Here is a 17,730-nt window from a genome sequence, read left to right as displayed (position 1 = left end):
AGAAAACAGTATGGAGGTTGCTCAAAAAATTAAAAATAGAACTACCATACAATCCAGCAATTCCACTTCTGGGTATCTATATGAAGAAAACAAAAACACAAATTCAAAAAGATATATGCCCCCCTATGTTCTTTATAGCATTGTTTATAATAGCCAAGATATGAAATCAACCTAAATGTCCCTCAGTGGATGAATGGATAAAGAAGATGCAGTGTGTGTGTGTGTGTGTGTGTGTGTGTGTGTGTATAACAATGGAATACTATTTGGCCATAAAAAGGAATGCAATAAAATATGGTGGAGTAGTAGGGGGACCCTGAGCTTGCCTCGTCCGTTGAACACAGCTAGATCAAATCATTTTGAACACCTAGGAAATCAGTCTGAGGATTAAGAAAACAATCTGCACAATTGGAGGGAGCAAACATGGGAGATGCGAGGTTCAGAGTCATGAATTGGGGGAGAGAAAAGCTGTGATGCCACGAAGGTGAGGGAACCCTTTTTGTGGAGCAAAGTCAGGAAGAGAGGGAGAGAGTGGGAGAGAGAGCAGCATGTAGTGTTCGTACAATACACCATGGTGAGGGGATCCCCTGGGTCGCACTGGAAGAGATCACTCCCCTTCCTGGAGTACATTTGGAAGAGGGTATTTTGCCTCTCTAAGGACAAAGGGCGCACAGGGAGCCAGTGAGCAGCCGTTCAGCAGCAGGGACAGAGAGGCACGGGCAGACCTGGTCACAGCTTTTCGCTGTGCATCACAATAGACTCCAGCCACTGTGCATACGTCATGCGACTGCTTTTCTGGGACAGAACAGTGCCAGGTGCACTGTGAGGCTCTCCTCCAGGGGAGGGGAGCAGGTCAGAGCCTTGCCAGGCCCTTTAAGATTTGAAGTTCTGAATCCCAACCACCAGCCAGAGAGAAAACAGGAGAATTGTGAACCGGGCATGCCAACAGCTGGGCACAGACAAGTTGAGGGCAGTAATCTGACCAAAGCCTAGAACACAGGAGTTTGTTCCCTTTTCTGTGAGGGCCTCCTGAACAGCGGCAGCCCCAAGTTTTCCCCTCCGCAGACAGACAGGGAGGCACCATCTTCCACCCTCCCTGCTGACCAGCACTGTCAGACTTCAGAGAGAAACAGCACCTCCAGTGGAGGCTGGAGTCCCTTACACCAAACCCCATCCCCTGCTCCCTGCAGGGGCGACTTTCCAAGGGCAGGTCTAACTGTGAGCCAGCACAGCTGGCCTCTCCCTCAGAAGACCAACACAGGCACCCCTGAATGTACCAGGTCTGATGACCGTAGAGTGCTCCAACGCATCAGCATCAGTTCTGGTGGAAATAGGACCAGGCTTGCTTGCTTTCTTTTTTTTTTTAATTAATTTTTTATATAGTATTTTATTTTATTTTTTATCTTTATTTTTTGTTTGGGATTAGACTTACAGTTTTAGATTGTTGGCTTCATCAGGCTTATAGTTGTTTTTCTGTTTGTTTGTTTGTTTATAGGCAACTCATTATTTAATGAGTCTCATCTGGGCACAGAAAGGGGAGGTCGGCCAGCCCTCTTCACGTGGTTTTGTGCAGTTAAGTCCTTCAAAGGACCAAGAGTGAAATCAAGTCATTTCTCCTCCTGAATTTTTCCTTCTTATTTTTCTTTGTTGTAAGGTATATATATATAAATGTATGAGTATAGGGACATTTTTATAAAAGAGAAGGGATCTCCTGTGAGGGAGGAAATCAGACAATAAATCCAAAAACACTATGGAAATTACAAATCCAAACTTGGGGGAGGGTGGGAGGCAACACGCTCGTTTCACAGAGCCCTTCCTTACACACCATGCAGCTGTCCTCAAAAGCGGGAATGGAACAGACCAGACACTCAGCTGCAGGACGGAGCCGGGGTCTGGGCTTCAGAGCTGTTCATGTCTTTGGGATTGGGCTGGGCATCAAGCGCCTTATCCGGAATAGGCCAGAGAAGGTAAGTCCAGTTTGGTTTTCAAGGCTTTAGTCAGCTCCGTGGCCAGCAGCTCGTGGAGGGACACACCGTCGTGTGCATACACCCAGTTCTTCCCCGTCCAGTCGTAGTGCTTGGGCCCACTGAAGGGTGAAGATAACCAGATCTGCTTGTTTGGGGTCTGCTTGTTGATCAGGTAGGTTCCTAGATCTCCACCCAGTTTAACTGTTAAAACACCACTCCCAAAGGAGACATCATAGTCTTCGAATGTGTAAGGTTTGTCTGCGAGGTCTTCGAAAAACTCTGCTAAGGAATCCAGTGTCTTCTCCACCAGTCTTTCATAGGTGGTCTCATCCCGAGAGCCAGGGTCGCCCGAAGTTCCCGCTGTCCTCATATCAAACAGACACTCTGCTTTTTGACAGTCATGATCTGATTGAGGCGGTGGAGGTTGACTAGTGTGGCTGGGTACGTGGGTCGCTCCGTTCCCGATGTGCAGGCCCCAGGGGCCGTAGAGCGGGGCGTTCCTCATTGGTCCCCGGGGCCGGTGCCCACGGGGACTGAGCCCAGGGGTGCCGAGCGGCGCCCCAGCATCCACATGCTGCTCCCAGTCTGCAGCCGCTCCACCCTCCCACTTTGGGGACGCGGCGGCGACACCTGGTGGCTATGGGTGGCAGGCGTCAGGGTTCGGCTCCTCTCTAGGCTTATAGGTTTTTCTTTGTTTCCTTTTATGTTCCTTTTCCTTTTCTCCTTTCTTGGATGAGGTCTTTTTTTTAACCAGGTTTATCTTAACAAACAAATCAAACCACACCACACCCTACTGCAAGCAAGGAGGAACTGTGTAGAGGACTCACCTGAGGGAAAGAGCAGCCAAAACACAACATCAGAATGCACACAGCATACACCAGAAACACTTACTGAAGCACCAGGTTGTGGACAGTGTATGACCCCTTCTTAATACAGTATTACTCTCAGGAGCAGGAAACATAACAAGCTTTCATAACACAAAAAAACCCAGAAACCTAGACATAATAACAAGATGGAGGAATTCTCCCTGAAAGAAAGATCAAGAAGAAATCACAGCCAGGGATTTGCTCAAAACAGAAATAAGCAATATAGATGAACAAGAATTTAGAGCAACAGTCAAGAATACTAGCTGGGCTTGAAAGAAGCATAGAAGACACCAGAGAAACCCTGGCGGAAGAGATAAAAGACCTAAAAACTAGTCAGGCCAAAATAAGAAATGCTATAACTGACATGCAAAACTGACTGGATGTAACCACAATGAGGATGGAAGAAGAGGATCAGTAGGTGATATAGAAGATAAAATTATGGAAAATACTGAAGCTGAAAAAAAGAGGGAAAGAAAACTATTAGATCACTAAAGTAGATTTAGGGAACACAGCAATTCCACAAAGCACAATAATATCTGTATCATAGGAGTTCCAAAAGAAGAGCAGGAAAAGGGGGCAGAAGGTTTATTTGAACAAATTACAGCTGAGGACTTCCCTAATCTGGGGAAAGAAACAGGTATTCAAGTCCAAGAGGCACAGAGAACTTCCCTCAAAAATCAACAGAAACAGGTCCACACCAAGACATGGTGAAGCTTGCAAAATACAAAGATAATGAGAATTCCGAGACAGCTGGAGACAAAAGGTCCTTAAACTACATGGGTAGCCACATAAGCTTAACAGCAGACCTGTCCACAGAAACTTGGCAGTCCAGAAAGGAGTGGCATGATATATTCAACGTGCTAAATGGGAAAAATATACAGCCAAGAATACTTTATCCAGCAAGGTTAATCTATTCAGAATAGAAGGAGAGATAAAAGAGTTTCCAAGACAAGCAAAAACTAAAGTTGTTCAAGAACGCTAAACCAGCTCTGCAAGAAATACTAAAGGGGACCCTTTGAGCACAAGAGAGAGACCAAAAGCAACAAAGACTAGAAGGAAAGAGAAATCTACAAGAACAGTGACTTTTACAGGTAATACAGTGGCACTAAATTCATATCTATCAATAATTACTCTGAATATAAATGGACTAAATGCTCTAATCAAAAGACAGGGATTCAAAAAGGATTAAAAAAAAAAAAAAAGACCCATCACTATGCTGCTTACAAGAGACTCATTTTAGACCCAAAGTCACCTCCACATTGAAAGTGAAGGAGTAGAGAACCATCTGTCACCCTAATGGACATCAAAAGAAAGCTGGAGTAGTAATCCTTGTATCAGACAAACTAGATTTTAAACCAAATACTATAATAAGAGATGCAGAAGGGCACTATATCATAACAAAGGGGTACATCCAACAAGATCTAACCACTGTAAATATTTATGCACTCAACTTGGAAGCAGCCAAATATATAAATCAATAACAAGCTTAAAGAAACTCATTGATAATAATACAATAATAGGGGACTTTAACACCCCCTTCACAGCAATGGACAGATCATCTAAGCAGAAGATCAGCAAAGAAACAAGGGCTTTGAATAACACACTGGACCAAATGGACTTAACAGACATATTCAGAGCATTTCATCCTAAAGCAGCAGAATATACATTCCTTTTGCGTGCATATGGAACATTCTCCAGAATAGATCACATACTGGGTCACAAATCAAGCCTCAACCCATACAAAAAGGTTGAGATCATACCAGGCATATTTTCAGACCACAATGCTATGAAACTTGAAGTCAACCACAAAAAAAATTTGGAAAGACCACAAATACACGGAGGTCAAAGAACGTCCTACTTAAGAATAAATGGGTTAACGAAGAAATTAAAGAAGAAATTTAAAAAATACATGGAAACAAATGAAAATGAAGAAACAACAGTCCAAAACCTTTGGGATGTAGCAAAGGCAGTCCTGAGAGGGAAGTATATAGAAATCCAGGCCCTTCTCAAGAAACAAGAAAAGTCTCAAATACACAACCTAACCCTACACTTAAAGGAGCTGGAGAAAATATAGCAAATAAAGCCTAAGTCCAGCAGAAGAAGGGAAATAATTAAGATTAGAGCAGAAATAAATAATATAGAAATAAAAAAAGAGAGTAGAACAGATCAACGAAACTAGGAGCTGATTCTTTGAAAGAATTAACAAAATTGATACACCCCTAGCCACACTTATCAAAAAGAAAAGAGAAGGACCCAAATAAATAAAATCACAAATGAGAGAGGAGAGATTATAACCAACATGGCAGAAATACAAACAATTGTAAGAGAATAATATGAAAAATTATATGCCAACAAATGGGGCAATCGGAAAGAAATGGATGAAATCCTAGAAACTCATAAACTACCAGTGAAACAAGAAGATACAGAAAACCTGAACAGACCCATAACCAGCAAGGAAATTGAAGCAGTAATCAAAAATCTCCCAACAAACAAGAGTTCAGGGCCAGACGGCTTCCCAGGGAATTCTACCAAACATTTAAAGAATAATTAATACCTATTCTCTGAAGCTGTTCCACAAAATACAAATGGAAGGAAAACTTCCAAGCTCATTCTATGAGTCCAGCATTACCTTGATTCCAAAACCAGACAAAGACCTCACTAAAAAGAGAATTACAGACCAATATCCCTGATGAGCATGGATACAAAAATTCTCAACAAGGTACTAGCAAAAGGATCCAACAGTACATTAAAAGAATTATTCACCACCACCAAGTGGGATTTATCCCTGGGCTTCAGGGATGGTTCAACATCTGCAAATCAATCAATTTGATACACCACATTAATAAAAGAAAGGATAAGAACCATATGATCCCCTCAATAAATGCAGAAATAGCATTTGACAAAATACAGCATTCTTTCTTGATAAAAAACCTTCAAGAAAGTAGGGGTAGAAGGAACATACCTCAACATCATAAAAGCCATATACAAAAGACCCATAGCAAATACCATCCTCAATGGGGGAAAACTGAGAGCTTTTCCCCTAAGGTCAGGAATACAACAGAAATGTCCACTCTCACCACTGTTGTTCAAGATAGTACTGGAAGTCCTAACCTCAGCAATAAGACAACAAAAAGAAATAAAAGGCATCCAAATCAACCAAGAAGAAGCCAAACTTTTACTTTTCGCAGACAACATGATCCTCTATGTAGAAAACCCAAAAGGCTCCACCAAAAAAGTGCTAGAACTGATACAAGAATTCAGTAAAGTGGCAGGATATAAAATCAATGCACAGAAGTCAGTTGCATTTCTATACACCAACAGTGAAGCAGCAGAAAGAGAAATCAAGCAACTGATCCCATTTACAATCGAACCAAAAACCATAAGATACTTAGGAATAAACCTAACTAAAGAGGTAAAAGGTCTGTACTCTGAAAACTGGAACACTTATGAATGAAATTGAGGAAGACACAAATTGAAAAACATTCTATGCTATGGATTGGAAGAACAAATATTGTTAAAATGTCTATGCTAAAAGAAGATGTGGGGGCGCCTGGGTGGCTCAGTTGGTTAAGCGACTGCCTTCGGCTCAGGTCATGATCCTGGAGTCCCTGGATCGAGTCCCGCATCGGGCTCCCTGCTCGGCAGGGAGTCTGCTTCTCCCTCTGACCCTCCCCCCTCTCATGTGCTTGCTCTCTCTCATTCTCTCTCTCTCAAATAAATAAATAAAAAATCTTTAAAAAAAAAAAAAAAAGAAGAAGATGTGGTTCATATATACAATGGAATATTACTCAGCCATCAGAAAGGATGAATACCCACCATTTGCATCGACATGGACGGAACTAGAGGGGATTATGCTAAGTGAAATAAGTCAAACAGAGAAAGACAATTACCATATGATTTCACTCATATGTGGAACATAAGAAATAGTGGGAAGGACCACAGGGGAAGGGAGGGAAAACTGAATGGGAAGAAATCAGAGAAGGAGACAAACCATGGGACACTCTGGCCTCCGGGAACCAAACTGAGGGTTACAAAAGGGAGGGGTTGGGGGGATGGGGTAACCGGGTGATGGGTATTAAGGAGGGCACATGGAGTGATGAGCACTGGGTGTTATGTGCAACTAATGAATTGGTGAACACTATATCTCAAAAGCTAATGATGTACTATATGTTGGCTAATTGAACATAATAAAAAAAGTGAAAAAAAAAGTCGATGCTATCCAAAGCTATCTACACATTCAATGCAATCCCTATCAAAATACCATAAACATTTTTCACAGAGCTGGAACAAACAATCCTAAAATTTGTATGGGACCAGAAAAGATCCTAAATAGCCAAAGTAATGTTGAAAAAGAAAACCAAAGTGGGGGGCATCACAATGCCTGACTTCAAGCTATATTACAAAGCTGTGATCACCAAGACAGCATGGTATTGGCACAAAAACAGACACACAGATCAGTGGAACAGAATAGAGAACCCAGAAGTGGACACAACTGTATGGCTGGCTAATCTTTGACAAAACAGGAAAGAATATCCAATGGAAAAAAGACAGTTTCTTCAACAAATGGTGTTAGGAAAACTGGACAGCCACATGCAGAAGAATGAAACCAAAACACTTTCTTATACCATACACTAAAATAAATTCAAAATGGATGAAAGACCTAAATGTGATACAGGAAACCATCAAAATCCTAGAGGAGAACACAGGCAGCAACTTCTTTGACCTCAGCTATAGCAACTTCTTACTCGACATCAACACAAGGAAAGGGAAACGCAAAAAAAAAATGGACTATTCGGACTTCATCAAGATAAAAAGCTTCTGCACAGTGAAGGAAACAATAAAACTAAAAGACAGCCTACAGAATGGGAGAAGATATTTGCAAATGACGTATCTGGTAAAGGGTTAGTATCCAAAAATCTATAAAGAACTTAAACTCAACACCCAAAAAAAACAAATAACCCAGTTAAGAAATGGGCAGAAGATATGAATAGACACTTCTCCAAAAAAGACATCCTGATGGCTAACACACATGAAAATATGCTCAACATCACTCATCATCAGGGAAATACAAATCAAAACCATTATGAGATACCACCTCACACCTGTCAGGATGGGTAAGATTAACAACCCAGGAAACAACAGATGCCGGTGAGAATGGGGAGAAAGGGGAACCCTCTTGGTACTGTTGGTCAGAATGTAAACTGGTGCAGCCACTCTGGATAACAGTATGGAGGTTCCTCAAAGTGTTAAAAATAGAACTACCCTACAATCCAGCAATTGCACTACTAGGTATTTACCCAAAGGATACAAAAATACAGATTTGAAGGGACACATGCACCCCAATGTTTATAGCAGCATTATCAACAATAGCCAAACTATGGAGAGACCCCCCAATATCCACTGACTGATGAATGAATTAAGAAGATGTGAGATATATATATAGATATAGATATAGATATAGATAGATATAGATATAGATATAGGATATATATATATATATGGAATATGACTCAACTATCAAAAAGAATGAAATCTTGGGATGCCTGTGTGGCTCAGTTAAGCCTCTGCCTTCAGCTCAGGTCATGATCCAAGAGTCCTGGGATCAAGTCCCACATCGGGCTTGCCCAGCCGTGAGCCTGCTTCTCCCTCTGCCAGCCACTCCCTCTGCTTGTGCTCACTCTCTGCCAAATAAATAAATAAAATCTTAAAAAAAAAAAAAAAAGAATGAAATCTTACCACTTGCAATGATGTGGATGGAGCTAGAGTATATTATGCTAAGTGAAATAAGTCAGTCAGAGAAAGACAAATACTATTGGAATTCAAGAAAGAAAACAGATGAACATATGGGAAAGGGGGAAAGAAAAAAAGAAGAGAGGGAAACAAGCCATAAGAGACTCTTTGAGTAGAGAACAAACTAGGGTTGATGGGGGGAGGTTGGTGGAAGATGGGCTAAATGGGAGATGGGTATTAAGGAGGACACTTTTTATGATGAGCACTAGTAATGTATGTAAAGTGATGAATCACTGAATTCTATTCCAGAAACCAATATTGCACTGTATGTTAACTACCTAAAATTTAAATAAAAGAAACTGCAAATTAATTAATTAATTAAATCAAAACATGGGGATGTAATGTATAGCAGGGGGACTATAGTCAATAATACTGTATTGCAGATTTGAAAGTTGCTAAGAAAGTAAATCTTAAAAGTTTTCATCAGAGAAAAAGTGTGGTCACTTTGTATGGTGACAGATGGTAATAGACTTAATATGGTTATCATTTTTCAATGTATACAAATGTGGAATCATTATGTTGTACACCTGAAATTAACAATCTATCTCAATTATACTTCAATAAGAAATGGGAGAATTTCTTTATAACCTTCACTGAGGAAAGACTTTATAATTACTGGGAATCCAGAAGCCATAAAAGAAAAGATTGATGGGTTCAACTCCTTAAAAATATCCAAAAAATCTTCATGACAAAAGAAACTATAAGCAAAATAAAAAGACACTGTCAAATGAAGAAAAATATTTTGCCACTCAAATTAACTGTGGGCTAATCTTTGAAATATACAAAACACTCCTCTAAATCAATAAGAGAAAAGGAGTCCAATTAAAAAGTTGACAACATAAAAGGACAATTCACAGAAAAGAAAATTCATATCTCAAACACAAGTAATATGTTCATCTATACTCATTAACAGAAGAAATTTAAATTAAAACTAGAGAAAGCTTGATATTTTATCACTAATCCACAAGCTTGGTAACATAGTCTCTTCACAAAGCTTTCGGGGAAACAGGCACTCTCTTATACTGCTGGTATGAGTGTGTGACAAGTTGCATTTTCAGAAAAATGGCCAAAACATCTCCCATCAGAAACACTTTCTTTACAATATGACTTTGATGCACATTGCATCAAGAGACATTGAGGTCTATATTCCCTCATTGAATCTGGGCAAGCCTGTGACCAGTGGAAGTGAAGCTATATAACTTCCAAGGCAAGTCAAAAAGCAGTAAGACTTTCACTTCATTCTCTTCGGATGCTTGCTCTAAGTCCAGCTACCTTGTCTAAAGAAAGCCAGACAGCTCATGAAGAAGCCCACCTGGAGAGGAACTAATGCTCACAGCTGAGTCCTGCCCAAATTGCAGATTTGTAAGCAAAACAGATGATAATTGCTGTTTTAATCCCCTATTATTTGGTTTATTACACACCCCATTGATAGATAGATTATCTGTCTATCAATAGATAACTGTTACAGATTTTGGTACCTGGAAGTGGGTTACTGTCAAAACAGAGACCTAGAACATATGGCATTGGCTTTTTTTTTTTTTTTTTTAAAGACAAGCTTTCATTATTTTTTTTTTTTTAAGATTTTATTTATTTATTTGAGAGAGAGAGAGAGCACAAGAGGGGGGAGTGGGAGAGGGAGAAGCAGACTCCCCGCTGAGCAGCGAGCCCGATGCGGGACTCGATCCCGGGACTCCAGGATCATGACCTGAGCTGAAGGCAGTCGCTTAACCAACTGAGCCACCCAGGCGCCCGGCATTGGCTTTTTAACAGAGCTAATTGAGCAACAGACAGAGGATAGAAAGGAAAAGACAGTGAAATCATAAAGGGCTTCAAGGAGAGTTAGTGGAAGCCTAAAGGACCTTTGTCAGAGCTTAAAAGCTAGTAAAGAAAATGTTGTTATGAGCTGGGGAAAAGGAGACCTTCAAAGAAGAAATATTGAGCAACATTATCACCTTTATAACAAGGAAAATAGAAAATATACTTACAAGCTCAATGATCTATCTAAGGAGAGTTTCAAGTAGAAAATTGAAAGCCCCAACTGTTTTAGGGTTCTGGATACCTAAAGCAAAATGTAAAAGAAAAAGCATAGGCTAAAAAAAGAACTGGTAAATATAAAGAAACTAGGAGTTACTGGGTTTGGAAATAAAACTTTCTCATTCACACCTCTCAACATGTGCACAGTTCAGCTGCATTTTAGAATTTCGACGAACTGCTGTTTCCTTGAGTGGGGGTGTCTCCAGTCGTTATTTCTGTGCCTTTCCCACCATTGTAAATGGGGGGGGGTTGAGGATGGGGCCAAATAACTACTTCTTTATTTCACTGGTCATGATATAGAGAGAAAGCATTCAAGGAACCATACCTGAGGATCTACACTCTAAGATCCTGATCTGTATGTGGACCTAATTTAGATGACAAGATCCTGGACTTCAAGCCAAGATATGGAATGAAACTTGGGGGTCTTGAGGAAGAAGATGGGTGCTTTTTGTATGTGGGAAGGATGTGAATTTTTTTTTTTTTTAAGTAAGCTCATATCCAGAGTGGAGCCCAATGCAGGGCTTGAACTCACAACCCTGAGATCAAGAACTGAGCTGAGATCAAGAGTAACTGACTGAGCCACCCAGGCACCCCTGACTTTTTATATTCTGGAAGGTAGACTGTGGCAGAGAGTATTTTCCAAAAATGGCATATTTTCTCCCATCCCACAGGCTCCTCTTAATAATGTAACTTAAAAACGTCATCAAGAGGTGAGGGACTGTCTCTTCCCTTGGATCTGGGCAGGCTTGTGACTATAGGAGAAGTGAGTGATGTGACCACTGAGGGTGAATCATAAAAGGTGATTCTCTTGTGAATTTTATACTCAGGATCCAACTACCATGTCATGAAGAAGCCAAAGCAGGCTGTTCAAAGGCCCATATGGAAAGAGAGTGAGGCCCCTGACTGAGCCTCCATCTGACAGCCAGCACCAACTTGTCAGCCATATGAGCAAGCCATCTTAAAATTGAATCTTATGGCCCAAAGTTGAGCCACCCCAGCTGAAACCAAATGGGACAAAGATAAGCTAGCCCCACTGAGTCCTGCCTGTGTTCCGGATTTTGTGAGCAAAATAAATGGTGGTGGTTGTTTTGAGCTACTAAATTTTGGGGTAGTTTACATCCTATAACAATAGATTGTTATAAGATGTAAATTAATAGAACCCTTATAAGAGATCAGTTTAACAATATATATCAGAATTCCAGATCCATAGATTCTTTTACTAGATATCTTTGGGAAATTGATTCTTCAGATAGACTTGTTCACAGTTACAAAATAATATACATACAAGATAATTCATTGTAACATTATTTATAATAGCAAGAGTAGAAAACAGCTAAAATGTTTAATAGATGAATTAAATGTGTAACTGTTCAGTGAAAAAAGCAAAAATGCAAAAGAGTATCTATAGTACACTATTTTTTGCGTAAGAAAGAAGAGGAAGTAAAAGCATATATATACATGTATTTGCTCATTTGAGCAAAAAGGAACACCAGAAGGTTGAAATTTAGTCTGAGATTGGTTGCCCATAGGGCTCGAATGAGAATGGGTGAAAAAAAGACAGATGAAAGGGTTGGGGGTTGTTGGTTGTTGACGAAAAGGAGGGAGAATGGGAGGAGGGCCTAAAATTGAATGCTAGCAAAAACAAATGAACCAAACTGTATTTCAAATTACTGACATGGCCACACTGAAGGAAACAGGAAAAGGAGTTAACCTTTAAAGCTAAATAGTTGGGACTCTTACCCCAGAGGCTAAAAGCAAAGCAACTGTGAACACTGAACTGGTAGGCTTCTTTTGTGCAGAGGCATGAGTTAGCATGAAAAGAGAAGAGGATAGAATGAACTCTGCCACGTTGGATTAGAATTAGAGGTATCAGTGTGAACTCATGGGTCTTAATACATATAGCTATGTGTAGAAATGATTGTGGTGTTGTGTGTGTGTGTTCATGTATACATACATCATTACATACATATCTCTATTTCCCAGATACAACCACTGAGGGGCCTAGAAGCGATACTATCCCAGTAGCATTGAACATACCTAGTGCCCATATCTTAGTTTTTAAATGCCATTCTCCATTAAAAGGAACTAGACATAACACTCAGTATTTGACCAACAGAACAGAGCATGAGACACTGCAACCCTGCAGATCCTCTAGTTAGAAGCAGAGCCACTCAGTATTTGACCATTAGAAGGAACCAGGGATCCTTGGAGAAATGGCTAATTCCAGCTGTGAGGCAAAAAAGCACAAAATGTACCTTGAAAGGATGTTTTTCTGTACCCAAAAGTAAAATGCTCAAAAAATGATAGGGATATGTCAAAAAGACATGGAAGCCAGTTTGAATGGTTCCTACTGGCTAAATCTAGCACAATCTGAGCAGTAAAATAAGTGGTGATAACAAATGATTATAACTCATTGAATATAAGTGAATAAATCCACCCAATATAAATTAATTAATGAATAAGAAGGGAAACCTCTTCATCACAGTAGAAAGCCAACTTATACAAAGAATGATAGATTTAGAAAAGCACCATTTAGCAACTATCATAATTATAATTGATTCAGGCAAGAAGTATCAGTGCTAAAACTACTGGATAAAAGTTTGAGGAAGAACAAAATATTTACACAGCCTCAAAGTATCTCCCCCACAAGATACTTATTAATTACAGGATGAAATAGTAATTTTGCAGCGGATATTACTGGTAGATAACCACTTTAACGACATTACCAAAGTTAACATTGCCAGGAATGGAACTAGTCAATAATGTGCCTCCTGATGATTCACTGACAAGAATCGAGTATCCTTTCCGTACTATCCCTGCCAAAAGTGTATGGTGTGAATCTACTCATGAGGAGACATTAGAGAAGCCCAAACTGAGGTTTATTCTCAAAATAACTAGCCTGTCCTTTTCCAAATATCTGTTATAAAATGTAAAGAAAGGCTTAGTAACTGTTGCAGATTAAAGGAGACAAAAGATAGACAAATTCAGTGCACCGTCTTGAATTTTCTTTTGTTATAAAGGACATTTAGTGGAATCTGAATAAGTATATGGTTTAGACAACAGTGCTGTATCAATGTTAATTTCCTGATTTTGATCACTGTGCTATTGTTATGTAAGAGAATTCCTTGTTTTTAAAATATAGGCATACCTTGGAGATATGATGGGTTCGGTTTCAGACTACTGCAATAGAGCAACTATCAAATGAAAAAAAGAGAGAATTCCTTGTTTTTAGAGAATAAACACTGAATTTTTTAGAGGCAAAGGGACATCATATCTGCAACTTACTTTTAAACAGTCTAGAAAAATTATAGAAAGAAAAAGGGAGAGAAGAGGGAGGAATTTTTTTTATTCTTGCAACTTTTCTTTAAGTCTGAAATTATTGTCAAAAAAATTTTTTTAAAGATTTTATTTATTTGACAGAGAGAGACACAGTGAGAGAGGGAACACAAGCAGGGGGAGTGGGAGTGGGAGAGGGAGAAGCAGGCCTCCCGTGGAGCAGGGAGCCCGATGCGGGGCTCGATCCCAGGACCCTAGGATCATGACCTGAGCCGAAGGCAGACGCCTAACGACTGAGCCACCCAGGCACCCCTTATTGTCAAAATTTTTTGAGTTTAAAAACAATAATGAAGCCATATCCTAATATGTCTGAAATGGAAAGATTTCCAACATTAAATTGTTAAGTTAAAAAACAATGTATACAATACATTACCTCTGAGGTAAAAAAAAAAAAAAAAAAGTGGGAGGAAATGAGAATCCATATTCATATTTGCATAAAGAATTCTGGGGAAATACACTAAAAACTATGAATAGTGATTAGGAGTAAGAGCTGGATAGAGAGGAAAGAAGCCTGGGAGAGTGCTTTTTTTTTTTTTTTCACCAAGTACTTTTTTGTATGTTTTTATATTAATATAAATTAATATTCTAATTAAAAATAGAATTCAAATAAGGATATTTTTTAAAAGAAGAAAAAAGAGAAGAAACTGGCAACCCAAGTGGAAGATCATCATTAGAATATATAGAAGGAGGGGCTCCTGGATGGCTCAGTCGGTTGAGCATCTGCCTTTGGCTCAGGTCATGATCCCAGTGTCCTGGGATCAAGCCCCACATTGGGGTCCATGCTCAGCAGGGAGCCTGCTTCTCCCTCTCCCTCTGCCTGCCTATCTGCCTACTTGTGATCTCTCTCTCTCTCTCTCTGTCAAATAAATAAATAAAATCTTAAAAAAAAAGAAGATATAGAGGGAAAGTACTAATTAAAATAGCCAAAAAAGGAACTACAAATGCAGATATTAAAGAATGTAGACTATTAATTCCTTGTTTTCTTCACCCTGGTGCTACCCTTAAGAAGCATGGGGAAAGTAGAATGGAAATTAGAAATAAAAGTCACAGAGAGAAAATATTCATAAATGCAGAAAAGACATCTTTGTGGTATGATGGTAAGAGCATAGGCTTTAGAATAAGATCAAAGATGAAATCCAGTTCCTGCTATTTATTAGCTGCATGTTCTTGGATAAATTATTTAATTTCTTCCAGCCTTGGTGATTCATCTCTAAATTGCCTATGTCACTTAATTGAAATATATTTTAGGAAGATATGTTATCAAAGCATGAAAATTAATTTAAGTAAAATGCTACTGCTGTACTTAAATATTGACTGTTAACTTATGGGGGAAAGCACTTATTTGTAACACCACACTCATTCAAAAGAGTATTATACCCATGAAATGGGTGGTATTTTGGAGGGATTAGGTAGTAAGGGAAGAGGGGGAGGTATATATTGGTTCTATGTGCCTGTGTTTATATGTGTGTGTATCTTAGAGCAAAAGTATAATTAAAAAGCATTGACAGTGGAGGACAGGGAGGAGCAAGATGGCGGAGGAGTAGGGGACCTAACTTTCGTCTGGTCCCAGGAATTCAGCTGCATAGGGATCAAACCATTCTGAACACCTACGAACTCAACAGGAGATCGAAGAAAAGAATAGCAGCAACTCTGAACAGAAAAGCGACCACTTTCTGGAAGGTAGGACATGTGGAGAAGTGAATCCAAGGCGATATTCGGGAGGATAGATGGCAGGGGAGGGGCCTCCGTCGGCCGCTTCTGGCAAGTGATAGAGCCACGGAGCACAAAATCGGAACTTTTAGAAGTCATCTCTGCTGAGTGACGTAGCTCCAATGGCTAAGCGGGGGCTGGAACCCTCGCGGAGACAGTGTAGTCTCAGGACCCTCGGGGTCACAGGAAGACCGGGGGTGCCTGAGTGCGGCAGAGCTCCCAGGGATCGGAGCAGGGAAGCCGGCTGCAGAGACGGAGCCCAGGCGCGGGCTCTCAGCTCGGGGTTGCCATAAACCGTGATCCATGGCACAGTCGGGCCACTGCTCCTCCAGCAGGGACCCAACAAGTGGCAGATCCGGGGAGACTCCCCTTCCTCCCCCGGGAGGAGCGACCCGGGAGCACACCACAGGGATCTGCTGGGTCTGGAGACTCCACACGGGGTCGGGTGCCAGAGATAGAGATGCTCGGTCACAGGCCGGGTGAGCACTGAGTGCGGCTGGAGACGGGGGAGACAGGAGTGATTGACTGCTTTTCTCTGGGTGCACACTGAGGAGCGGGGCCCCGAGTTCTCAGCTCCTCCAGGGCGGAGATTGGGAGGCCGCCATTTTCACTCTCATCCTCCAAAGCTGTACGGAAAGCTTGCAGGGAACAAAAGCTCCCGAGAGCAAATCTGAACAGATTACTTAGCCCGGACGGGCAAGGGCGGGGCAATTCCACCTCCGGCAAAGACATTTGGGAACCACGGCAACAGGCCCCTCCCCCAGAAGATCAGCAAGAACAGCCAGCCAAGACCAAGTTTACCGATCAATGAGAACGGCAGAACTCCAGCGCTAGGGGAATACTGCACATAGAATTCATCGCTTTTTTCCCATGATTCTTTAGTCTTTCAAAGTTATTTTTTTTAACTCTCTTTTTCTTTCCTTTTTTTTTTTTATTTTTTCCCTTTTTCAACCAACATCTTATCAATTCCTTTTTTAAAAAATCTTTTTTATTTTTCATTTTTAGAGTCATATTCTATCCCTTCATAGTAGTTAACCTTATTTTTGGTATATATATATATATATGTAAATTGTTCTCTCTTCAAAATTTTGGAATATAGTTTCTTCTAATAGATCAAAATATACCCTAAATCTTGAGTGTATGGCTTTGTTCTAGTCTCCTGCCTGATCACATTCTCGCCCCCCTTTTTTTAAAAAATCTTCTTTCTTTTTTCAACCAACTTCTTATCAATTCCTTTTATAAAATCTTGTATAATTTTCATATTTACAGTCATATTCCATCCCTTCATCATATTTACCCTTATTTTTGTACATATATAAGTTTTTCTTTCTTTAAAATTTTGGGAGGCACTTTCTTCTAACAGACCAAAATACGCCCAAATCTAGTGTGTGGCACTGATCTATGCATCAGCCTGATCATATTTAATCATATTCTGTTTTCTTTTTGTTTTTCTTGTTTGTTTGTTTTTATCTTTTTTTTTTTTTTTTTATCTTTTTCCTTTCTTTCCCTTTTCTTTTCCCCCAGTTTCAGGTCTCTTCTGATTTGTTTAGTATATATTTTTTCTGGGGACGTTTTTACCCTGTTAGCATTTTGTTCTCTCATTCATCTATTCTCCTCTGGACAAAATGACAAGACGGAAAAAATCATCTCAAAAAAAAGAACAAGAGGCAGTACTGACTGCCAGGGACCTAATCAATACAGACATTAGTAAGATGTCGGAACTAGAGTTCAGAATGATGATTTTAAAGATACTAGCTGGGCTTGAAAAAACCATGGAAGATATTAGAGAAACCCTTTCTGGAGAAATAAAAGAACTAAAATCTAACCAAGTCAAAATCAAAAAGGCTATTAATGAGGTGTAATCAAAAATGGAGCCTCTAACTGCTAGGATAAATGAGGCAGAAGAGAGAATTAGTGATATAGAAGACCAAATGATGGAAAATAAAGCTGAGAAAAAGAGAAATAAGCAACGACTGGATCACAAGGGGAGAATTCGAGAGATAAGTGATACCATAAGACGAAACAATATT

At 40.0% G+C, this 17,730-nt stretch overlaps 1 protein-coding gene across 4 annotated transcripts in view; it reads left to right on the top strand.

Moving 5' to 3' along the window:
• Positions 1-17,730, top strand: part of ZNF713 (zinc finger protein 713) — a 54,367-nt gene that overhangs the window by 19,103 nt on the left and 17,534 nt on the right. Inside the window, exon 3 of one of the 4 annotated variants that reach the window (XM_036115300.2) lies at positions 1,493-1,651. The exons of 2 other annotated variants lie outside the window; for them this stretch is intronic. Coding sequence is in view for 1 of the 2 variants with exons in the window: in XM_078074550.1 (XP_077930676.1) it covers positions 1,824-1,964 (141 nt within the window). In the remaining variant the exon portion in view is untranslated. One more of the 4 variants, XM_078074550.1, reaches the window with a different exon arrangement.

Source organism: Halichoerus grypus, chromosome 6 (assembly GCF_964656455.1).
Source record: "Halichoerus grypus chromosome 6, mHalGry1.hap1.1, whole genome shotgun sequence".
NCBI classification, from domain to species: Eukaryota; Metazoa; Chordata; class Mammalia; order Carnivora; family Phocidae; genus Halichoerus; species Halichoerus grypus.
The sequence above is the reverse complement of the archived record's forward strand: the minus strand, read 5'-3'. Positions and strand labels throughout refer to the sequence as shown.